Source organism: Choristoneura fumiferana, chromosome 15 (assembly GCF_025370935.1).
Source record: "Choristoneura fumiferana chromosome 15, NRCan_CFum_1, whole genome shotgun sequence".
Lineage (NCBI taxonomy): Eukaryota > Metazoa > Arthropoda > Insecta > Lepidoptera > Tortricidae > Choristoneura > Choristoneura fumiferana.
In genome coordinates, this window is record NC_133486.1 from 6,054,308 (window position 1) to 6,080,293 (window position 25,986).

The following is a 25,986-nucleotide window of genomic DNA, read 5'->3' on the forward strand; positions in this document are numbered from 1 at the left end:
AGGGGTTCGCGTATCCCACATTGAGTAATCCTGGAATAGCCTATTTTTTCATCTCACTCACACACTCTAATTCTTAAGTTTTGTGACGAGATCTTGTACTAATAAATGTAGTAAACTTGAAGCCCTGAAATCTGTCAATAAATTGTTGTCCTAATATCTATTTCTTTACCTGTTTGTAACCTTACATAAAAAACAACAGTGCAGTAAGCTTCAAAGCTATTTTAAATCACTTCGGCCTGCGAGCAGGTGGTATAAAACATGCACAAGGAAAGAAAAACCCACACCAAGAATTTGTACAGTCATTTCTATAAGAAAAACTATTTACAATGCTTTCGTGACAAAATGACATAGCGTAATAAAACAATCGGTTAAGTCCCGGCGCGCACTGAAGCTCGAACGGACTGGAGGCTGAAAATTGATGTAATGGGGACGTGGCCTTGGGTCATTATTAGAGCGTTTATTTTATTTGATTTACTTGGGCACATTTTTGTTGACATGGTAGAAGATGGTTACAGTTTCAAGGTTATCTAATAGAAGTACAGGACGTCTAAAAAATAATCGAAAATGTCATCCGATTCGACAGCCCATTCATAAAAAAATTGACCACGAAAATTGAGGCGGTTGAAACGTTCGAATAATGATCCCCCTACCACGCTCCGCACCGCGTACTTCTCTAGACGTCCGATCTCACTCACTAGTGATTATTTATTACGCTATGACAGTCACATGAAGTGCGAAGCCAGAAAATAGTGGAAAAAATTGGAATAAGCCACATTTTTGTAGCTCAGGTTAAACCAATGTATGTTTTCTAACTTCACACCTAGTCAATAAGACAGCAGAGATATAGAGACGTGGTTTAGAGTACAATGCATAATGTTTTTCCATCGGGAATCTCAATTGGAATACGCCAGCGTTCGAAGTGTCAATCAATTATTGTATTAACCGAGTGACATTTTCATATCAATTAATATGGAATTCTATTATTTAGTGTCAATGTATGTGGAGTGTGGTATGCGTGTATTGAAGCGTGATGAGATGATGTGCGTTTGAATTTGAAAGAAGAATGAATACTGAGTTTGAGTGAAGAACAAATGAGGTGTTATGGCAGTTGACGACGTACGAAGAACGTAAACAGACGTGTGTGTTTATTGTGTTTTCCTTTCTAACGTAATTTTATACGATTTGTATCATTTTTTTCAAATTCGCTGGAAAATAAAGGCAACTATAAACTACTGCTCCGTTTCATTCACGAACTGATTCCCACATGTACGATAGGTACTGAAGCTAATTTGAGAGAGAACAATAAATACGTACATTTCCTGTAAAATAAAATGGAAAACCATTATTACATCTGTAGTTATGTCTGTGTTCTTCATAGTGTGTATAGTGTGCTTTTCAAGGGTTGACACATTCGCTGTCAGCGTTTGCCTCGAGACTTTTACAGGTGCCAGACGCCGTTAAGCGATCAATTGACTTCAAAACTGTGACAGCAGCACTATGTGAAAGTACCAAGAATTCATCTATACATGCGTTGCGAGCAGTGAACGTGTCAATACACACAAAGAAAGAACACAGATATGGCATCCACGCCACTACCGCGTTTGTGTATTGACTGCTTTAAAAGTTAAAGGAAAAGTGTCGATGCGTAAATTTTTGCGTGATTTTAGAGTACCTACCTAAATATTTAGAATGTATAGTAGTGTTACTTGACGAAATCTTTGTCGGGTCTAGAAACTGGCTTATATTAAGTATACATATCCACTCACGTATCCACTAATTTCAGTTGGATTTAGGTATATGTGCGTACAGTTTTTATTGAGATCTGGGTATAGTGTAGTGATGTAACGAATGTCATTTTTTGAACATTCGCGAATGCGAATATCTGCTACCGACATTCGCGAATGCGAATGCGAATATTCAGTTTTTCGTTCTGGCGCCAAACTGTCTATGGCAGTCTCGTTCGAACGAAGTGCGTTCCGTTTGTATTTTGTTCCGAGAATTACCGAGTTTATACGAACTCGTCGCGAAGTAAATAAATAAATACTTAATACCAGATGACTAAGTGAATACTGATAATGTCATTACAAGATTGTTATTTTTTTGTATAATAAACATAAGAAATTAATGTATTTTGATTTTATTAACCTACTATTATTTAATAAACAGAAATTATGCGAATGCGAATATTCGCGAATGCGAATATTCGTTACATCACTAGTATAGTGTCATACGCATATTGTCGGTCAATATCATGAGTATGACACCTTAAAAATACTGCGTGTGCTGTTTCTTAATAAAATATGACTGTACAGGATTAATCCAGCATTTCTTCGCCAATTACCCATTTCATACATGCTTTTAGGTACGTATCTACAGTACAAAAGATCAACGGCCTGAAAGCTTCCTATCGATTGTGATATAACATCAAAATTTTCAAAAATATGTTTATTAATCATATAAAATCTAAACACCGTAAAATAGTAATTGAAAATAAGTTAAAATTAATATTTCACTAAAAAGATTCAAATGTCAGGTTTAATAAATAAAAAAACAGTATATCAGATCTAGGAACTGGAAAAGTTTAGCCTTGTCTTAATTTACTGAAAAATGGTATAAAAAATAAAACATGACCCTACCGGCTATGCCCGTGTAGGGTAGAAGTTAAACAATTGGGGCTTACTTTACACAATTGTAAGTTAACATTTGCTCATTTTACAATACGATGCAGAATATTTTAGTATATTTACTCTATCACTTTTTATTGCAAATTCAAAATATTATTTATTACTTATGATTAAATGTCTGTTAAATATTATTTATTAAAATGCATCGAATTGCACAATGGAAGCTACATAAAATGCCCCCCTGAGCATATTAAATTTATTTTCTCAAAAATGACCGTAAAAGTTGACATTATTCTTTACATATCAGAAGGTGAAGTGCATAGTTTATGGTCAGCGAAAAATTAAAAAGTTAAAACGATTGCAGGCGCGCTAGCTCGACAATAATGAATTAGCGCGCCTGCAATCAGTCACATTTTTTTTAAAGTTAAAAAGGCCATGGCAATATTGGCACAAGTCGTATACATACAGCCAAGTCTAATGGCCGGTATCAGATATTTTGTTGGAACTCCGGGCTTTTTCTATTGGGTCTGAAATAGCTTGTGGTGTTTTCGGTGGAAAAATACACCTGCAGTTTATTTTTTAATGAAAAAAGGCGGGAAAGCATAAGAAAAATATTGGAATAAAATTAAATTTTACAATATATTTTGAGAAAAAGTTTATTCTATTTCAGAATTATTCACCATTTTTGAGAAAAGCTTTATATTAGTCTCGGCTGGAATAGCAATTGCTGGCTTCGTATTAGTTAAACGGACTCGCAAGCTCGTCCGTTTAATACTCATACTCAGCCAGCAATTGCCTACTTCCAGGCCACGACAATAATCTACTATTAATTGTCTTAAACCCGAAATACTCTTATTTTATACAACTCAGTAACTCTTCATTTTATTGTATAGAAAAACTTAAGTACGAGACGTTAAAATGTCTTAAATAACACGCTTTGAGCACTTACTACTGCTAAGATAAAGCTATCTTACTGAATAGTATTTTTTTTTAAGTTTATAGTTAATATAGTTATCATCACATAGCCTTAATATTGTTAAACATTCCTTTACGTCTAATAGCTTGTCTAAAGAGAATTGGTGGCTAATACTTCTAAGTACTTGAATTAAATATGCCTACTGCAAACAAAAAATAAAACGAACGAAATTGACAGTAAATGTCGTCCATGTTAGCGCGACTTGTTGCATCTGCCACAACTAATCTACATATTTATTCAGTTATACAGATTACCATAAAGTGAAAACGCTTGAAGAGTAAGACATATTAACACTTTATAGACATGTTCCATGGGTACAGGGTGTTAGGGCTTACGCTAGCTGTCGCGGGCGCACGTCTGCGGGCGCGGGTGCAGGTAAAATCTGTAGAACGTGACGCGTGCAGTTAGCGCTGTTCATAATAATGTTTCAAAGGCGTGCAAACCGCGTCAGCGAGCGTAGGCCCCTAACCAGACTGTACAACAGTTGCGACAAATTAAACTAGCCAGAGCTATATTAATAAATAGCTATTAGAAAAGGATTGAAAGATCTTTCATTATGACGTATGTGTATATAACTGTCAGTTCCATTCATAATTCAATCAAGTTCTAACAGTAATAATGAATGACGTATAAACATTCCAATAAATTAAAGACAAACTAGGCATGCACCTAACAAATGGAGAGTTTAAGATTATAAGTAGATACTTTCTTCACTAAATTATAAAAGTTTGATAGTTTCGTATCACATCAACAAGTTATCAGTTATGTGATATACTAGCAGTACATTATTAAATTTAAGTAATGCATAACTTATTGCTTTGCCGTTTTTCATAAATTATTATCTATTAAAAGAAAAAACAAATCAACAATTTTTGAAAGAAATGTAAGCTGTAATATTTTACCAGTTCAGGCACAATTTAATATTTTACTGTACATTGAAGGTATTTTAGAAAAGCTCAAAATTAAGATTAAATCATTTAAGTACTTATTTTTAGCTGCACTTTTAAGTGATTCAGTTAAAGTAGCCAACATGCTACGAAAGATAAAATAAAATCAATTCTATGTTAGTATATACACAAAACGAAGATAAAAATTAATTTCAAGTATGGAAAATCTAATTATCTATACGAACATACTTTCAATTCATGGAGCGTTGTCTTTTAAGTTTTTTATATATATTAATAGTCTAAATAAAAGTAGGTATGGTAACACAAATAAAAAATCAAAATCATCACAAAAACTGCTTACATTTCCGAATATTAAATAATTCATTCATTAATACAATCAATAAGTTGTTTTTCATAAACTTAAATGACGGTTTTCTGACATATCTCTAGATGGCGTAAGTTGCGTGAGATCCGTTTGACGCCACAGTCTTGCTTCATTTTGGCTCATTAACTTATAAACTACAAACCAATTTCGAATCCTACTAATATTATAAATGTGAAATTTTGTGAAGATGTTTGGATTTTAAATGATAACAAAAACGGATAGCTCACGTCTGAAATAGAGTTTAGCTGGACATGTTTCGGGCTAATCCGTAACCCTTCATCTGTGAGCAACGCGACTCGGCGGCTGCTGCAACACGCGCACTGCGCGCCACCGCCCTGCTCGCGCGACTATCCAACTACTATTTTTAAATGATATTGTAACGGATAACTCACGTCTTAAACCGAGTTTAGCTCGACATGTTTCGGGCTATTTCGTAGCCCTTCTTCTCAGGAGCACGCGACTCGGCGGCTGCCGCAACACGCACACTACGCGCCACCGCTCTGCTCGCGCGACATGTCGAGCTAAACTCGGTTTAAGACGTGAGTTATCTGTTTCAATATCATTTAATATGAGTGAGTCTCACGGTAGTTTCATGTTCAAAATCTTCATTTTTGTTATAATTATCAAAAGTAGGGTAGCACAACACCAACAACATCCCTCTGTAAAGGCACATCCACACTAACTAGGAACATTATCACCATCACTCAAATATCTATACATTTTTATACAAAAATATTAATCGAAGTTTAATTAGTCTCACCCATCTTTTTTCTCCCATTCTTTTCGTCACCACATTGCATCCATCATCCGCCCTTTGGTGATTGGTTAAATAACTAAACGAGCCAATCGCAAGCAAGAATGCAACGTCAAACGGATCTCCCGATACTAACGCCATCTAGCGATATTTCGCCCATCAGGAAACCCTCATTGTTGCAGCCCACAATCGCGATTTGTCTTGCCAGGAGTAATTTTTGACTTTTTAAGACAGAATTTGCACAAATTTTTACTCAGACGCCATGCCTGCAGAGCATAAAAGTAAAAGGAATCTGCTGAGCGATCCTGCTATCCGTAGGTATGCTAAAAATATAGACGCACGGATTGCTGAGGACCTGGGTTCGATTCCCAGCGCTGGTCTCTTTTTCTGGTTTTTCTGTGCATTCATGCCTCCGTTTGTATTTTCGATATGGTTTCACGGGATACCCCGTAAAAGTAACAAATTTGGAGTTGAAATAAAAAATACAAAAATACTCCAAAAACCAATCATAAAAATATAGAGTCCCGCTTCTACATTTCAAGACCTAGCAAGTCAATTTAGCGCAAGGGAGTTGCAACAAATGCCAAGAATCGAGCTTACAAAAGTAAGGGCCTGGACACATGTCGCCGGTACGGTGCCGTCTACGGTGTCACGGCGCGGCGCCGTCAAACGGCGTCGTGCCGAAACACGGTGCCGCCTACGGTGCCGTACACGGCGCCGCGAACGGCGTCGTACCACGGCGCGGTGCCGTGGTACGACGCCGTTCACGGTGCATCGCTTGGTAGTTTAACTAGTTTTCGTTTTGCTGCTGAACGCATAACACGCAAGTACAACCATCGGTTCAAATATACAAAACAATTGTCGTTTTAAATATATACAAGTATACAGTTTTTGCCTTGACATGGACCAAGAAAAACGTATTCTCCTGCTCCTACTGCTAAGACGACGAATGAAGAAAAAACAGAAACGAAGATATTGGGTGAATCCATACATGTCTTTAATGAACCATGATGGAGGTCATTTTAAGAGAAAATATGAAGGACTGAAAATATGTGGGGATGACAAATTTTACGAGTATTTTAGAATGACCATATCAACTTTTGAAGAACTGTTATCCAAGATAGCGAGTCGTATACAAAAGCAATACGTATTCAGAAAACCTGTTGAGCCTTTGGAAATGCTTGGACTAACTATAAGGTAAGAAATAAAATTAAACTACCAAGCGATGCACCGTGCACGGCGTCGTACACGGCACCGCGCCGTGGTACGACGCCGTTCGCGGCGCCGTGTACGGCACCGTACGCGGCACCGTGTTTCGGCACGACGCCGTTTGACGGCGCCGCGCCGTGACACCGTAGACGGCACCGTACCGGCGACATGTGTCCAGGCCCTAAACTATCGGAAATAAATGTGCACCAGACTAAATGAACGTCTTATAGACAATAGGGTCAGTAATAAAAAAAAAAACATTCTATTTAGTCTGTCAGTTAAGATTGTCCGAAAATATTGAACACGTATCTTTTCTTTTGTCAGTCAAAAAAAAAAACAAAGATGAATGTGGCCTAATTCCAAAACCATTTCGAGGAATAGGTTTATTAAATCATTTTGTAATATTTTAGTAAAAAAATACTAAATGCTCATGTGTATATTTGCAAAATAACTTTTGACCTTCGTTTGACCTTCATCGTAAATACATCGCCTAATCTTAACACTGACAGGTGACAGATGACACTGCGTTTATTTAAATAATTGTGACGGGTAAAGATAAACGTAGTTTTTAACGCCATGGCAACTATGGTTAGCTATAGGTAATTCCTGTAAGTTATAATTAGGATAAAAAAATTAAAACCGAACTAAAACCAAAATCCTTCAAATAGATGTCATAAATTCGCGTATTTCATGAAAAAAATAAAATAAACATTGAACTAAAAGAATTTCTTTGCTCACCCGCGACCTTATGGTAGGTAAGTTTATGCAAAATATGCGTGTTCATGCAGTTCCTCCACCTCCACACTGTAAGAACACACACAAATCACACAAACCCATCTATCACCACCACCACACTACACTGACGCGTTTCGAACTCAACCAGAGCTCATCTTCAGAGCAACACAACCGTACACGATGCTACCAGATTTTAGTTCGAAACGCGTCACTGTAGTATTGTGGTGGTGATAGATTGTGTGATTTGTGGGTTCTTACAGTGTGGAGGTGGAGGAACTACATGAACACCCATATCTTGTATAAACTTAGCTATCATAAGGTCACGGATGAGCAAAGAAATTCTTTTAGTTCATTGATATGGACCTCCGCAAAGTAACGCCTGATTTAATAAATTAAAATTCGTGTCCAGTATTTTCTGTTAATCTAGAGACTAACAGCCTTATTCATAAAAAGTTAGAGCCTCCTTGAAGGCTCCTTGAAGGCCCGATGCTAAAAAACATGATTCATAAACGTCTGTTAGCGCTAATCAGTCGATCAAGGCTCTGCTAAAGTTAGCGGACCGTAGACCCTCCTTTATCTCCCTGCTAAGTCACAAAATGGCCGCCACAAGTTTGAACAGCTGACTTTGACAAGAGCAAAAAACCATACCGAAGATATTTTAGTGAAGGGTGAAGTTACGCAAAGATTAAAAAAAAACCAGGAAAAAATATTTTCAGGAATTTGTATTTAAAAAATCCTCTAAATTAGCAGCAATAAATTAACAATAAGTATGAAAAAAAAATAGGATGATTAACACAATTATGGCTTTTTGCACAACATAAACATGCGGATCGGAAATGGCGGGAAAACAAACTTCTCGCTTTTTATTTTTTTTCCTGCTAATTTGCTGTCACTGCTGTCAACTTTTTTTTTTTTAATTATCGATTAGGCCATTTTTTGTCTTTGATTTGTCAAGGTGGCCAACATAACGAGTCTAATCAGTCTATCAGCGGCTCAACAACTAGCAGACTGCTAGCAAGCGTTTATGAATCATACTTCTTGACAACCGTCTAACAAGCTTAATCAGTCTGCTAAGTAACAGACCGATCAAACCTCAATTAAGGATTTTTTATGAATAAGGCTGTTAGTAATTAGAGTTTTTAGGGCACGGCGACTTACCCCTGTAACCCCCTGTAATACCCTTATGGCAGAGAGAACTGCATTTCATAGAGCGAAGTGCACAGATATTTCCAACGTGTCGCAGATACTCTAGTCTAGTCAGCGTGGTCGTGGAAGAGCGAACGTGCGTCAACGTCCTCGACCTTACCTGAGCCGCAGATCGACGCGTCGTCGCCCAAACTGAGGTCATCCTGGGAACTGCTCATGCGAACTGCAAGGAAAAACAAGTATGATTTGCCGTTGTTATGCGAGAAGTGGAAAAAAACTGCACTCTACTTTCTCATAAAATTATGATAAAGCACAAGGAAATAAAAATAAGCTTTCAATTTCGCACATATGCTTTATGCATAGGGTTGCCATTACTTCTAGGAACTAATACGGGACGATTTCTCTTTCGATTTCCAAAACTCGTAACATAAACTACAACGCCGATATAGCCTTAGTTCTGGCAGTAGTTTGCTTAGTAGCAAATTATGAGTCTGGATACATCAATGCATTTAATTTGGTAGTACAATCCAACGAATTAAAGGATTGGTGATTGATGGCATTAAACTTTTTGCTGTGGTCAACTCAGCAGCTGGGACTAAATTTTTTTCGTTTGTGGTATTTTGACTATAAAATTTCCTCTTCCGAAGCTTTCTTTATTATAAAAGTAGAAATAGATATTCTCCGCATTTTGTCGGAATATGGGACAAATATGGGACATGTAGTAATACGGGACGGGATGATCAATTACGATGAAAGCCTCGTACGGGACGTATGGCAACCCGATTTATGCATCATCATCATCGTCATCATATCAGCCATAGGACGTCCACAGTTGAAAGAAAAGAAAGAAAGAAAGAAAATATTTATTCGTGACATGATTACACAAAATACATAGAAGAAAACTAAAAAATTACGCATCACGGTCACGAAATGGTCCCAAATCAGCATAATGCCGCCCGTGCCAACTGCATATACATTTTACAAAAAAAAAACCTTGGATATAGGCTTCCCCCTATGGCGTGCATTGAGTAGGCAGCAGGTTAGCCAGCGCTAGTGCTGGTGGCGCGCTGCTGCGGCGCAAACTACCAACTGCCAACCCTGCAATCGACCCATTGCCCGTCAATGCCTGCCCCATAAACCTCCAGTCGGTTCTGTTGGAAGCGGCCTGCATCCACCGTGGCCGCGCGGCTTGTGCGAAGATTTAATTACAGCAAAAAATCAGTGCAAATATATCGAACTCTCGTTTTCAGAGTGTCTTCTTCTCACTTGTACTTTTATGGAAATATTAGAAAAGCTGCGCTGAGCTGAGTAGGAAAATTAGATTAGACAGCGGTAAACGCATTTCTAGGAGGCCACGAGTTTTTCTGCTACGTTCAGAGAGAAGATAGATAAAGTGTACTACTATAGTCAGTCAGGAAGACGCCATTTGATAAGGTCAGCGAGGGCCAAATGGACCAGGGCTGTCAACTTTGGTACTCCAGTGATCTCAAAAGTACTCATCATCATCACATCAGCAGTAGAGCGTTAACTGTTAGATAAGTCTAACAGTGGACGTTCTACGGCTGATGTGATGATGGTGATGAAACGCATTCTTCACAAGATCGCTGGCAGCTGTTGATAATACAATAAACGTCTAGTTACCCCTTGTTCCGGGCCGCCCGTTGGCATTTCTGTACAGCGTGCTCTCTAGGAACTGCAAACCGTTGTTGTTTATGATGTTGAAGCCGCAGAGGCGCTCGATCTGTTTCCATCTGTGCATTCTTTCCTGCAAAACAAAAAAAGATTGTTTTATTGATCTTTAAACAATGAACGAAGTTAATAATTTTAACAAAAAATCGACTCCATGTTTTTTGTACAAAAAAAAAAACCATACAGTCGAATTGAGAACCTCCTACTTTTTTAAGTCGGTTGAAAACTAAGGTCATCGACATAGCTCAGAGTATATGCTAGTAGAAGTGGCAGTGGGCTGGCCACATCAGCCGAAGAAAAGAACCGACAACCGGTGTAATAAACGAACTCTCGAGTGGAGACCACGTCTCGGCAAATGTAGTGTAGGACGCCCCCCGGCAAGGTGGACTGACGATCTGCGAAAGGCTGCTGGTAGAAGCTGGATGCGTCGAGCGGAGGACAGGGCGCGATGGCGCTTATAGGGGGAGGCCTATGTCCAGCAGTGGAGCGTTAGGTATAAACCCGGATTTTTAATCCCTCGGAAAAAATGTAAACAAAGGTTCGCCATTGTCAAAGTGACATTTCAGGGGATTTCAAGGTATGGGTCCGCTAGAAATATTATATAAAGATCTGTTGTTGCCATGTTTTTTTCTCTTTTCGATAAAAGAGCCGTTTTTACGGGAGACAACTTACAAGTCGTCTTTTGAGCGAGAAGTACTCGGCCCGGAGTCCATCCTTTCATACAAAAATGAACGAAAAACAACGTAAAACGTAACAACAATGTCGACAGTAAAAAAAAATAACAGAACAAGAGTCACTGGAAAACGATTACGAATTCAGTCTCGAATGTTAGTGCATTGAGTGACGTCTAGCGTCAAGCGGCCCACAGCTTAAAAACCCGGGTGTAATACCAGGACAATAAATAAATTATGAATATGAAAACAGTACTCTCTTTGTAAATTAATATATCAAAGCGTAGTAAATGCCAAAGTAAAGATTTTCCTCAGTAAATTAAAATATTTTATCTTGATTAAGAAATACAGTTTTTTAATGGGAAGTCGATTTCTGGCAAATGTGGAAATAATAAAATATTTTGATTTATGCAAATGTTTTTTGATAACGGCAAAACAAAAGTATTGACTATGTTCTGGCAGTAAAAATATTTGTATTTGTATTTGTATTTTTGTTTATTTTTTCGTAAATTTTCGTTACTTATTATCCTATTCCTGACGAAGACAAATCCAAAAACACAAAAATCATAAAAATTGCTCTAATAGCCGTTCTTGAGTTAAAAGTGGTGTAACTAACAGCATGCATGACTTTGTTTTGTATAGGTAGATTTAAATGTTGTATAATAGATTTAAGCATATGCGCCAACTTCTTCACACAGCGACGACGAGGTGGAGGAATTTTACGAGCTCCTAAATAAAGCATGCGAGGAAAACCGAGGAACTTGGAATATGGTACTTGGAGATTTTAACGCCAAAATCGGGACTAGAGGTGAATTGGATAACAACCAAATACTGGGGCCGTATGGGATGGGCAACCGGAACGAGCGAGGTACCAGTCTTATTCAATTTGCCTTTGGTCAATGCAGAAGCATCAGTAATTCCATCTACCTCAAAAAACAGCAACGGCGCTGGACTTGGATTTCGCCAGATGGGAGAACGAAAAACGAAATCAATATGTCTAAGAGTATACTTATTTGGGCCAGATAGTCTCCTTCGAAAACAGACAAGGCAAAGAAGTCGACAAACGTATCGAAAATGCCTGGAGGAGCTACTGGTCCATGAAAGCACTAATGAAGGGTAAACTTCCACCAGCCTTAAAACGCAAGCTCTTTGACATGTGCATCCTGCCCATCCTAACCTACGGTGCTCAGACCTGGTCTTTGACTGAGGCCCAGAAGTCCAAACTCAAGGTTTGCCAGCGGGCTATGGAGCGCAGTATCCTAGGTGTTCGAAGAGCCGATAGAATAAGGAACACTGAACTGCGCTCAAAAACCCGAATTGTTGATGTGGGGACAAAAACCGCCAAACTCAAGTGGGACTGGGCAGGACATGTCTGCCGGATGCATCCGGATCGTTGGTCCAAAATCACCACTGATTGGGTTCCAAGCGACGGGCACCGGAGCAGAGGTAGGCCTAAAAGAAGGTGGCGGGACGATTAGGAGCGATTCCAGCCGGACTGGCAACATTTTGCCGAAGCCAGAGACGAGTGGAAGGAGAAAGGGGAGGCCTTTGCCTAGCAGTGGGACACTATATAGGCTATTTAAAAAAAAATAGATTTAAATAGGACCAAACGGAAAGTATACTCTTGCAAGCAACTAAAAAAAATCCAACCGAATTGAGAATCTCCTCTTTTTTACAGGTCGGTAAAAAACGCAAAGATAAAGTTAGTATTCAGCGGAAAATACAACATACGCTACTCTTAAATCTACAGTGTTGCCGCCTGTTGTACCGGGAAATTGTGTAGATCCCGTGGAATTGCGATAATCGAATTCTAGGCAGATGAAGTCACAGTCAAAAGCTAGTTAATCATATTTTTATATTGGTTACATATAAATTGCTAAAAGTGGCTCCGAAGCGGTAACGTTTCGTGTGCTCTGCCTACCCCATTTGGGAATACAGGCGTGATGTTTGCGTGTGTTACTTATGAAAAGTTAATTCAAAAGCGAATCATATTTTTAGTATAACGAAAAACGGTAAAATTAGAATACCCAGCTTGACATTAAGTAACAAACAATGTCAGTTAAATAAACTGTGATATAATATGGGCCGTTATGGGCAGTATGGCCCTCTTGTTCTGAGAGGAGGCCTATGCCCAGCAGTGGGACGTATATAGGCTGGGATGATGATGATGAATATGGGCCGTACGTAGCAATAACTGGAGCATATACTTAAAAAAAAATAGAAATAACAAACTGGTAAATAACCCTATGGACATATTTGTATGCAACCAATTATACCACTGTACGTAGATGACATCTTTTTTTGTCCGGCCGTTGAGGAAACGATTAAAAAAACATTTCATATCAAGGCCAAAACAGAATAAGCAACGAGATCGAAATAGAAGTGGCAGTTTTAACATTTGATGCTGGAATTACCATGTCACGTGAGTGTGTTAGGTGTTTTAATTTTTGTATGTATATACATACCTATATAACCTAACCAACAATAAGTTGGAAAACTCCCGTTCAAAGTTCAATATTTCAAAAACGGCTGAACCGATTTTGATAAAACATGTCTAGGAACCATCGCTAGAAAACCTGCTTTCAATAAAAAAAAACTCATTCAAATCGGTCCACCCATTTAAGAGCTACGGTGCCACAGACAGACAGATAGACACACACACATAGCGGTCAAACTTATTACACCCCTCCTTTTCCGTCGGGGGTTAAAAATAGGTATTGTCGACCCCCAACTTATAGCTTAAGAAATTTCCACGGATAAGGTAAGTCCAGAATAGGGAATGCAATCCCGATCTCGCGGGATCCCGATCTCGCGAGATCCCGTGTAATTTTTCGGGATCAATCCCGAAGCATAATATGACGAGATCTCGTTCGAGATTGACGGGATTAGGCGGCAATGGTCAGCGATGTTACACACGCTGACTGACGGACGGACGGCCGGGTGGGTAGGCGGGAGTGCAGTGCCGAACAAACTATTCCGATATTAGCGACAGATGACGAGTGAACGAGTGGGACAGATAATAATAAACTGTTCTACTGCTACACAAAGTAATCCTTCACTTCAAGAGGAATTAGAAGAAACTCTGCGAGCGTCTAAAAGTGATTTCACACATGTATCCAGATCCACCAACTTAGATAAATTAGAGTCAGTTATAAAAAAAGAAATGGATTTATTTGAGTGTGGAGGAACAAGGGGGAGATATTTGCAGTTTGCATATAATTGCTTAATCACGCTGTTGCCAACCAGTGTTGAGTCGGAGAGGGCCTTCTCAGCAGCTGGCTACATTGCAAGGGATATTAGATGCCGGTTGGCAGATAGTACACTTGATACATTTTGTTTTTTAAGAAGTTATTTTAAAAATCACCCATAACTACTTTTTAATCTTTAAGTATATCTTGTTTTGATTATTTTAGTAAAACTGTTAATTATTGCGTTACTTTAGTTAAATTAAAGGATAAAGGCTTTTGTTTCCAATAATATTTTGTTTTATTTAACCTCACTATAACCAAGAAGTAGTTTTCATCGTTTACAGTGATGTGATTTTTTTAACTAGACGAGATCTCGAAAATCTCGGGATCCCGCGGGATTGATATTTCTAATCCCGCGGGATCTCGACTTTACGATCTCGAGTCGGGATTGCATTCACTAGTCCAGAACCAATACTAAGTAGAATAGAAATGTCTTTAACTCAAGTGACGGTTCTATCACTGTCTAGTGACTAGACAGAGCTAGAAACATCATTCGATTCTAGTCATAAAGACTGAGAACCGTGGTCATCAATCGATGGTCTGCAGCCCAGTTCGGCTGCAAGAAAACACGTGTATGTTGCATTACACATTTTTCGTGCAAGTCCAAACTGGGTTTATTGGCCCCGAGCGGAAGAGGGGTTTAAAAAGCTTAATGGATTCATTGCCACCAGCAGGGCTACTACGAAACTCGAAGCTCGTATCGTACCGTCCCTCTCGCTCTCGTATTAAATAGTAGGTAGGTATGTGTCAGAGGGACCGCACGACACGAACTTCGAGTTTCGTAGTGGCACTGCTGACGCACATGCGCGTTCAAAATGTATGAATAATTATGACAGCGGCACTGGGCGAAGTCCCGAAAACGCATATATGCGTCGGTGGCAGTGAATGCGTTAATGGTTACTTGACCTGCCCTTATGGTAAAGACGGTATTGCCATAGTAAAAGAGAACAAGTAAGTCCACTCCGACCCTTTTAGTTCCTAAAGTTTAGGAGACTTAACTGCCTACTCCGGCGCGGACGCTTAGGGTTGTCGACGACTACATTAGATTGATTACCTACCGGCAAATAATTTTAGTACGAAAGTTAACTTTAAATTATCTAATGTCAGACACCAGACAGATTCTATGCCGTTATATTATTATTATACTAAATTTAAAAATATTATTTATAAATTCGCCGGAATGGTTTATAGGTTGGTAGGTATCTATTATTTTCTTATGTGTCTTTGCACGAAACTATTATACTACACTTATATACTACTAATTTACAACTATACTTAATACAAAAAAAAAAACGTAAGTACGAGTACGCGAACGTAAAAGATGATCATCTCGCGAAGCGAGCGCAAGACGAGCGAGCTAAAATCGAAACGTACGGCGCCGACGGCAGCGTAGCCTTGACTAAAGAAAACTTAAACCTCTTTAAATTATCAGTGTGTGCGTGCGGCGGGTGCGTGGGGACCGGTGCCAACCGGTGCGCACACATTTAAGCCGCGCGATGTACTTTTATACGTAGTGAGCTTACTTGTCCTCATTTACTATGGTATTGCTTGTGGTTTGTGTGTACCTGTAGTTCCTGAGTGACTTCGTTGAGCGCGGTGCGGGCTTCGACGATGGAACGGTCGACGTCGTCAATGGACTTGCCGTGCGTCGACACAAACGCGCCGACAAGACTCGACCGTTTCTTTCGGAGTTTCTCGCACTGCAAACATAAAAGAAGCAGAGTTAAAAGTTTTCGATATTTGTATTTTAAATATACCAAAATAAAATGTTTTAGTAGGTAAATGGTCTGGTCTGGTCTTGTAAATATATATTTAATACAATAAAGACCTTACACAATGAGGGCTTTCGTTTTTTGTCTCACTAGATGGCGCACTGTAGCGTGAGGTTTTTAAGTATGGTTTTCAAAGTCTGTTATTACGGGCGTGAAAACAATGTTTAGATTAAAATCATATTTAATACACCTTAAAACCGTACCATAAAAATATCGAGCATGCCACAGTGTTGCATAGTCCCCGTTTTGTTCGGAAAAAAGGGAGGACAAAGGTTTCCGAAAGACAAAACTGTCTCAAAACACAGACATTCATTGCCCCGGAACGCATATTTGCTATAATTAATTACAGATATTGCAAAATATTCACAAATTTATTCTAATTATAAACAAACCCGCGTAGCTCACCCAAAAACTATGAGATTTGACATTTCGGAGACCTCACGCTACACTAGCGCCTCTAGTGGCGAATTCACACGCGATAGCCCTCATTGAGTCATTCTGCCTACTTGTGCATTTCACGACCTAGACGTTTTGCTAAGTAAGTCTTCCTGAAACTTAGACAATTTTGTAATCATGGCATTAGATAAACAAGTCATTTTGCATACTTGGTCATGGTCAGCGTACTACTGAGACGTTTTGAATGCCAAGGCTAAATGCAAGTGAGGCCTTCAAGACCCAACCCTTAAAAACTGTGATACACACCGCATCCCTGGCCTGCTGCAGTTGCATGTCTGCCTGTTGCTTTTTGCGCAGGTAAGACCGGTTTTCCACTTCGTGCGTCAGCTGGAGCCACTGTTGGAGCCCCGAGGGCGGCGCCCAACAGCGGTCCTCGAGCTCCCCCTCCGCTCGACGGAGTTCCCCTCTTAACATCTGTGGAACAAATAAATAAATGTGAGACGCGTAAGACTAATATTGACCTAGTCCCAAAGTAAGTATACTTCGTTTGAAAGAAGGTGAGCGATCTTGACGTGTCTTTAACGAAAAACACTTTTGAGAAATAAGTCGCAGCAAATACGAGTATGTTTCAATTAGCAAGGACATATTTACATTCTTTCGGTATCATAAGGTAATAGTTACTGTTTTAAAAAAACGTTTTTCAATAAAAAGACTCGTCAAGATTGTTTACCCTTTTTCTAATGCTACAAAAACGAAGTGTAAGAAAATAACAAATATCATGGTACAATTTACACCGATTTACCTGGTCCCAATCTAAGCAAAGCTTGCACTATGGGTACGGATAAACATACTTATATAGATAGATAAATGCTAACACACATAAATACATTTTAAACACCCAAGACTCGAGACCAAACATTCGTATTATTCATACAAATACCAATACCTGCTCCGACCGCGGATCGAACCCGGGAATTTTGATAAATTATTATAAATATGTATATAAATCTCATAATTTGTGAAATAATATATAAATTAATTAAACACATACTTAAATACATATTAAATATCCAAGACCCGAGAACAAACATTCATATTATTCATACAAATATCTGCCCCGGCCGGGAATCAAACCCGGGACCTCAAGCTTCGTAGTCAGGTTCTCTAACCACTTAGCCATCCGACTCGTCGTCAAGAAACAGTGAAGGAATTTTAAGTTAAGTTTAAAATACTTGTGTATTTGTTTTTTTTTGTCAACCATACTTTGCCACAAAGAGTGCACGTTGATAACGATCACTAATCATTAAGTGTGGTTTTACAGTGACTTAACGTTCGAGTGATTTAACGTTCGTTTCGTTTGATTGTTTCCATTGTTTTACGGGCCGCGCTCACCAACCGCGCTGGCGAAAGCGTCACTATAAAACCACACTACTATAACAAAGACGTATCGCGTGTTCGTTTACACGAAGGAAGTTATCTTCGGACCAGGTGAAAAGATTAGAGCTACAGTACAATTAGCATGTTAATGTCGCTCGGGACTCGACAGTTTTCTTCGTTTCCCTGCAGATTCAAAAGAGAAAAAAAAAGAACACCGATCTTTTGTTTCGAGTTCCGATTGACATTAGCAAACTACTTTAAGTGTACATCAAACCTAATTAATATTGGGCTACACTTTTTATCCATGGAAAATTTAAAGATGTCGAATGTAACAGCTAGTCGTTCACAGTTTATTGTAAAAGCAAATAAAAACACTCAGTACCTTCTGACTACTCTCGCAAAAGCTGCCCCAAGTCATAATTGGAATAGTCAATTAGTTAATAAAGCAACAGCTTTTCTAATTTAAAACACTCCTTAAAATTCTGCGAACAATCAAAAATTCTACCGATTCCGTAGAAATAATGTGACACGTTTATATGTACTTTAGTCTTAGTGTGAAATGAACCGACCATGTTGACATTCTCCTTATATACTTAATGTAATGGACGGTGAGCTCATACTCAATAATGAAGTCTATTTGATTCATACTTATGTATGCTTTTATGGACAACATCAAAAAATTTCAACCGCACGGCTAAGATACTTTACAAAGAAAATAGGTCTTATACTACGTACATATTATGCCGTCCTGCTCACGCAAATAGTATTTAGCAGGAGAGTAAAGGGATGGTAAGATACAAACTTCGAAATTATGATTAGCCGCTCCTAAGAAACTTTTGAAATACCATATTCTACTGTCAGAAGATGCTAAGCGTATTTTATAACAATTATTTTTACCACTTCGGAGCCACTTTTAGCAATAGTTAAGTATTAGTCAAGTATTTTTTTAAGTTATTTAAAATCTAAAATTTGTGTGGTTTTGGTTATTTTTGGTAATGCAAAATTTTGTGAACACTGCTGTGATGGCTCAGATCAAGATATCTGAGTATTGCCATAATCGAGCTACTCGTTCAATGTGCATTCGCAGCGCACGTTAACATTTCAAACCAGCAGTAAAATTGTTGTGAATGTTCCCAATTTGGTTTGGAATAAATGGAGTTGTGTTGAAATTCAAAGATTATTTTTCGATATGAAAATTTCAGTGAAGCTATAATAGTGTCAACAAACCTCAATTTCAGCCTTAAGCTGTGTCACTTCCAGATCTGAGGAGGCGGAGTTCAAGAGCGGCGTGTCGCCGGCTTCCCTCAGCTTCTTCTCCAAGTTTCTTTTCTCTGTAGTGGCGCTTTCCTAGAAATAAAATGAGGTATTTGAATTTGCCCGCCAACGCGTGGACCGGCCAGCCGGCTTGTAACATAACTAATTATTGTGGCTAGTCTCTGAAAATAGTGGCTTGGCCTCAGGCTTAAAAAATTTTGTCCACCTAAAAAATCTATTGGCCCGTCTTGATTTAGAGTGTCTCGTTCTGAATTAAGCGCTCAGTTTATGTCGCTGCAACGAAGAAAGGAGCCAGTTATTCCAGCAACTGCGTGAAAGCCCTGGATTGCATCAGACCGTGTAACGCTGCTTTTTACCTGTTCCAGTCACGCTTTTTCCAGCACCTGTATATCATCATCATCATAATCATCATCATCCGCAGCACTTGGTCGCGCAGCGTTGGGCCAGCAGCGGCAACCACACGAAAAACTAGCACTTCCAGCGACTGCGTGAGATCCCTTGATCTCATCAGCCGCGTAACGTAGCTTCTCACCTGTTCCAGTTTCTCCTTCTCCAGCTTCTTCTGCATATCATCCACAGACAATTCAGCACTACGCAACTGTTCTATGTTGCGTAGCATCAACTGCATCAGAAGGGAGCCCATCCCACAACGCCAATGACAGGAGAAGCTAGTCCTTTCATTGACAGCGTGAGAGCTCTGGATCGCATCAACCGCTTAACACTGGTTCTCACCTGCTCCAGCCTCGCCTTTTCCAGCTCCTTCTGCATATCATCCAGTCAGTTCAGCGCGCCGCAGCTGTTCCATAAATCACGCAGCATCCTCTGCACCTTGAGGGACCTCAGCACGCAGTGCCCACGAGGTGAGGAGCCAGTCCTTCCAGCGATTACGTGAGAGCCCATGCTTGCATCAGCAGTGTCGTTATATATACACGTAACTTCTCACCTGTTCCAGCCTAGCCTTTTCCAGCTCCTTCTGCATATCATCCAGAGCCAGTTCAGCGCGCCGCAGCTGTTCCATGTCGCGGAGCATCCGCTGCACCTGGTGGCGGGAGGCGCGCCCGGCCCGGAGCGCCGCCCAGCCGCCGGCGACGGCGCCGAGCATCAACGACGCGAGAAGCCAGTCCTTCCAACGACTGCCTTCTGGAAGAGAGCGCGGTCTAGATAACTAGGAACGGTATAGTTGTACAGTCACCTGCAGTAATATCTGCCACAGCGGAGCGCGCATAAATTAATATCTGACAGGTCCTGCCGGCCCTAGAAATAGAGTCACGTCGTATCAGATATTTATGCACTTTTTTTCGTGTCAGATCTTAGTGCTGGTGATTGTACGTAGATACAGTTTTTTTTTTGGCAAAAGTTGGAAAAAAATAAACCAATAATAACCTCCCCTCGGGCAATCCGGTAAAACTGCTAAATACGAAACACAATAGCCGTGTCCGCTTTCACCCGGCCGTGGGCTTTGACTAGAACTGAATGCTTGGTACCACAAGACTCAGTTCGCGCGGTGACAAGTGACGCCCGACATATAGTTTGCAACAGCCGCAATCACAATGATAAAGTGCGTCAAAATTCGGGATTAGGGGTTCAAAAAAAGTGTACCTATAGAAACAGGCTAAACGTGCTTTCCTATTTCAATTGACAAAAGAAAGAATACTTCTCCAATATTGTTTGTAATGTAATTAAAATACATTTTTTAGAAGTAGGCTACATTTCTTCAAGACAGCAAACTATGCCGAGAGCTATTTGTCCCTCACATACAATAATTTCTACACATGTCAAAGTATTATCACCGGCCATCTCTAACTTCGCACCCGAGTGTCAACGCTAGTAATGAATGTGCCATTCAACGGTTCTCACGTCGTTTTAATCGGTAGGAAGATCCACAGGATAGCCGTGGTGGCCTAGTGGTTTGACCTATCGCCTCTCAAGCAGAGGGTCGTGGGTTCGAATCCCGGCTCGCACCTCTGAGTTTTTCGAAATTCATGCGCGGAATTACATTTGTAATTTACCACGAGCTTTGCGGTGAAGGAAAACATCGTGAGGAAACCTGCACAAACCTGTGAATCGATTCAATGGTGCGTGCGAAGTTCCCAATCCGCACTGGGCCCGCGTGGGAACTATGGCCCAAGACCTCTTGTTCTGAGAGGAGGCCTGTGCCCAACAGTGGGACGTATATAGGCTGGGATGATGATGATGATGATGAAGATCCACTGAATCCCAATAATTGCAAGTAGCTCAGTAGTCAAGTAAACGCGAATCGAGGCCGCCACGTTATTATGTCGAACAGCTGTAGAATTAATGATTTTAAACACGCATTGTCTGAGACGTTCAACTTAAGTTTGATTGCATTTTGTCGCACTATTCAATATTTTTCCTATGTATTTGTGGGTTTACTATCTATACATATACTCGTACATAGTATAAAATACGGTCACATCGCACCGTCTGTCCCTGACACTCTCGGAAGAAGTTACTTATGATAATGTTTATCCCGGAAAATTGCATAGTGATAGATAGCGATAAAAAAAAACATAATAACTCACTAGTCTACTGATTGCATGCACCTACTATATACAGGAGCATATAATTATTGTTTTGTCCACAGAACTAAAGTTGTAATTATCCTGTTATTGTTGCTAACATAGCTCCAACTCATCAACCACGGTATTGCAATACAGAATTCGATACAGAAATTATACGGAGCAGACAGCCAATTGTTTACAGTCTGTCGATTACCTACGTTGAGTGAGAATTCGCATTTTAACGTTTTTGAAAACAACGACCCAAGACTACGCCGATATCAAGAACTAGGCTGCTGTCCTGTGAAAAAAAACCTCGTCAAGTTTCTCGCCGGGTTCTTCTCAACAGAGGTTTTTCCGAACAGCTATTATATTTTTTAAACATTCATAAATGTTGCATAAATTAAATAAAGACTTAGACGTTTTGATTTTGGCCCCATCTGCGCAGAATTCGTATTAATCGCTATCCCACAGGAATAATGCTTCCCGAGATAAAACTATCCTATGTCCTTCCCAGGATCTCAAACTATCTCTATACCAAATTTCATCTAAAGCGGTTTAAGCGTGTTGAAGCAACAGAGAGACCAACAAAAGAGTACTCTTGTTCTTATATTTAATAGTACCTAACTATAATTTCTGTAAGTTGAGGTTCAAAATCAGAAATATGACATAAGTTTTAAAATCACTTTTGTACATTAGGTACATAGCAAGCATTAAAAATATACAAGCAAGAAGGGCCTTTCTCAAGTATTTCACTTGTACCTATCTAAGAAAGAAGTAGAGTTCTAGATAATATAGGACTTTATGTAATGACTAGCTTATGCCAGAGGCTCCGTACCCGCGGGAAAATAAGGCTGGCTCTCCATCCCGTTCCCGTGGGAATTTCGAAAAATATAATCCCATTATAATCCTCTGGCTATAATAGTTAGTCTAAGATATAATACTTTTACCTTCATCATCAGTCAAGTCCACGTATCTGCCACTGAACACCAAATAAACACAATAGCACGTCCCTAAAGCCGCCCAAGTTTCAAACATCACATCATAGCACAAAACATCGACGGCACGCCACACAAATTATAGCACGCAACCGTTGATGGCACATCGTAAAATGCCGGCTTACAATAAGCGATCTGAATGGAGTACAACACTTGCCGGCCGTGATGTCACGGCGGGTGACAACGCGTTGCGATTTGATAGGATAGTAAGCCAAATTGTATAATCATCATCATTTCAGCCGTAGAACGTCCACTGATGGACATCGGCCTCCCCCATAGACCTCTACTTGGTCCTGGCCTGCATCCACCGCGAACCTGCGGCTGAATTGTATAATATACAACTGGAATTCGGATTGTTATATGTGTACTTCGTTATTTAAATTTCCGTTCATAACTGTAACATGAATTGCCATAACTATTTATTAGACAGTAGCAAGGACTCGGTCTGTCTTAACTAGCCCTTAAAAAGAAGGTTATCATCGACAGTTGTCAAGATGGACTGATTGGAACGTGGTTCTAAGAAAGAAAGATAGTTTATATTATGATAGTTCTTATTAAATAGCTAAGTTTCATAAAAAATGATTCACTAGTTCTTGAGATACCTACTGGAGTTTGAAATGGAAGTGTCAGAGTGTTTTTGAATTATTTATTTTATACCCTCTAGTAAACGGATTGAATTGAAAATTTGACGCAGATAATGTAAGTAGAATAGTGAATAGTGTGGATGACAACGCAGCAAGTACCTACGTCAACAAAACTGGTGAAAGAAAGGATTTTTTAAGAAATTTCGTTTTAAGTTGAAGTCCGTGGCCGGAGGACAATATGGACGTAGTCACACGTTTTAAATATGTTCAAATAGACAACAATGGCCGCGAAGCAAATAAATAAAATTCCAACCACAACAAAAACTAAAAACAAAAATTTTTTACTCCATCTGCTTTTCTACATCGGTAAGGGATTCGATACGGATTGCAGGTTTGTTTAATTTATTCGCGAAAACTGCGCGTGACGAAATTTGACCTTGTCCATACTAAGTATGCGAGCTACTAGAATAGTGTATTGAACTGACAGAGATCACATCTTACGTAATATAGAGAAAAAAACTTGACTGATGATGACCAGATACACTGACACTTCTAAAAAACTCGTTATATAAACTGAATTCTTTAAACCATGGGACGCCCCGCGCGTCACAGTGGCGCGTAATCAAACTACACGTGATTTGCCAGCTTTTGTTATTAGTTTCGATCACCTTTTAACATAGGGTAGGTACTTATCTAAAATTACCCCAATTAAGTCATTGGTCGCGGTCAACTGCTGTTTTGTACAGTTTGTTGCCTGCAATATGTATGACAATATATGTCCATGATAGTTCTTCAAACTAACGCAGTCATAGTTAAAATATCCTAAATTTTGAAGTTTACAGTCATTGTGTACGCAATCAATGTAAAGGCGTTTCGTTTTTGTTTCGCCGTGAGTTTGTTACACATTGCTGGTTCAGAAAATGAATTTCAACACGAATTAAATTAAAACCACTTGTAATGATAAGGTAAAATACGGCGCAAACTACCAACCATACCTACCTATATTTTAAATGATTGTCCCTATTGCAGGAAACCCACGGTAAATAAAATTAGTACAATTAATTCGCGCTGTAACTTCTACTTCATAATATTGTTAGGACTGTCCGTCACTGCACATGGTGTCTCTAGGAAATATGACTTAATAACACGTTTCAAGTAGTAACAGCTCGCCAGACATTATGGTTCTGACCTGACACGATTTGAACGCGAAACCTCGGAAAAAAATCGGGTGTTTGCCTAGTGTAGTCATGTTTTTTTTTATTCGACTGGCTGGAAAACGAGCAAGTGGGTCTCCTGAGGGTAAGAGATCACCAGCGCCCATAGACACCTGCAACACCAGAGGGATTGCAGATGCGTTGCCAACCTAGAGGCCTAAGATGGGATACCTCAAGTGCCAGTAATTTCACCGGCTGTCTTACTCTCCACGCCGAAACGCAACAGTGCAAGCACTGCTGCTTCACGGCAGGATTAGCGAGCAAGATGGTGGTAGCAATCCGGGCGGACCTTGCACAAGGTCCTACCACCTGATTACAGTAATGATAATACGATATTTTGATTATCATATGAGTTTGAGTGTTGCAACTTTCGATGGTTTTTTTTTATATTATGAGAGGGAAGCAAACGAAAATGCGGAATGCGGGTCATATCATGTGATGGGAAAATTTCCGGAATTTAAGGAAGGTTAAGCTCTTTTCTTGAAATCCCCGATTTCATAGTTGTCTGGCAAGTTGATTAGTTAGCTGAATTTCAAACTGACTGGATAGATATTTTTTAATTGAGACAACAAATCAGAAGCCACCAGCAAAGTCAAAGAAGAGCTCAAATTTTTCGGAAAACTAATTTGAAATTTACGACGAAAAATTTACACTAGCGACGGAATTCAAAGGCATGTGTGAAGATGCAGCCCAAGCCATCTCATACTGAGAGAAGACTGTGCCCAGCAGTGGGACGTATACAGGGTGTAACATTTAGTCAATATGTGAAAGTCTAGAACTATAAAACATACGAAGATCTGTTCTTAGGAACCATGTCATCGATTTTAGTAACAAGAAAAACTGCATTCATACATTTAAAAAAAAAAACTTGTAATCAGGTCGAGAATCGAGCCCAGCCAGACGTTTTGAAAAATAAAACTTTCATTATTATAAAATATCAAATACAATGTACAGTCGAGGGCATAAATATCTATGCAGCCATAGCGTCCAATATCTGTATACATAGACCTTATATTATGGTTAGTGGCACAAAGGTGTATAGATATTTTTAACGTCTTCTAACGTACATATATTTATGCCTTTGACTGTATTTTATTTATTCTAGATATCGTGTTTCATAATAACATTTATTGCTTAAGTATGACCTACACCACACTATAGATATCCAAATAGAAATGATGTAAGTTTAAATTTTCAATACGACAGGGTTCGATTCCCGAACTGATTACAAGTTTTTTTTTTAAATGTTTGAATGCAGTTTTTCTTGTTACTAAAACCGATGACATGCTTCTTTACAACAGATCTTCGTATGTCTTATAGGTAGTTTCAGACTTGCCCATGCCCATACTGAATGATCTAAATGTTACACCTTGTATAGGCCGAAGATGATAAAGTGGTCGTTTTGGTGTGTTGTCATGTGCGACTTCTTTAGCCCGTTTTTGATCTATACGAGACAAACGATCAACGGCATGTAATGATATCTGTCCTTCACAAGATTGTCTAGTCTTCTATCATGTTTTACAATAC

General features: G+C 39.4%; 1 protein-coding gene across 5 annotated transcripts in view; it reads right to left on the reverse strand.

The window, feature by feature from the left end:
- The window catches only part of LOC141435756 (stromal interaction molecule homolog), a 60,426-nt gene that overhangs the window by 8,051 nt on the left and 26,389 nt on the right, over positions 1–25,986 (reverse strand). For 2 of the 5 annotated variants that reach the window (XM_074098550.1, XM_074098547.1), the window contains 6 exons: positions 20,088–20,284; positions 19,097–19,216; positions 16,799–16,966; positions 15,890–16,024; positions 10,358–10,481; positions 8,877–8,939 (listed from right to left, as the gene is read on the reverse strand). In XM_074098550.1, the coding sequence (XP_073954651.1) occupies positions 8,877–8,939; positions 10,358–10,481; positions 15,890–16,024; positions 16,799–16,966; positions 19,097–19,216; positions 20,088–20,284 (807 nt within the window). Of the gene's footprint in view, positions 1–8,876; positions 8,940–10,357; positions 10,482–15,889; positions 16,025–16,798; positions 16,967–19,096; positions 19,217–19,876; positions 19,892–20,087; positions 20,285–25,986 lie in introns of all 5 variants that reach the window. The other 3 variants (XM_074098549.1, XM_074098551.1, XM_074098548.1) reach the window with 2 other exon arrangements.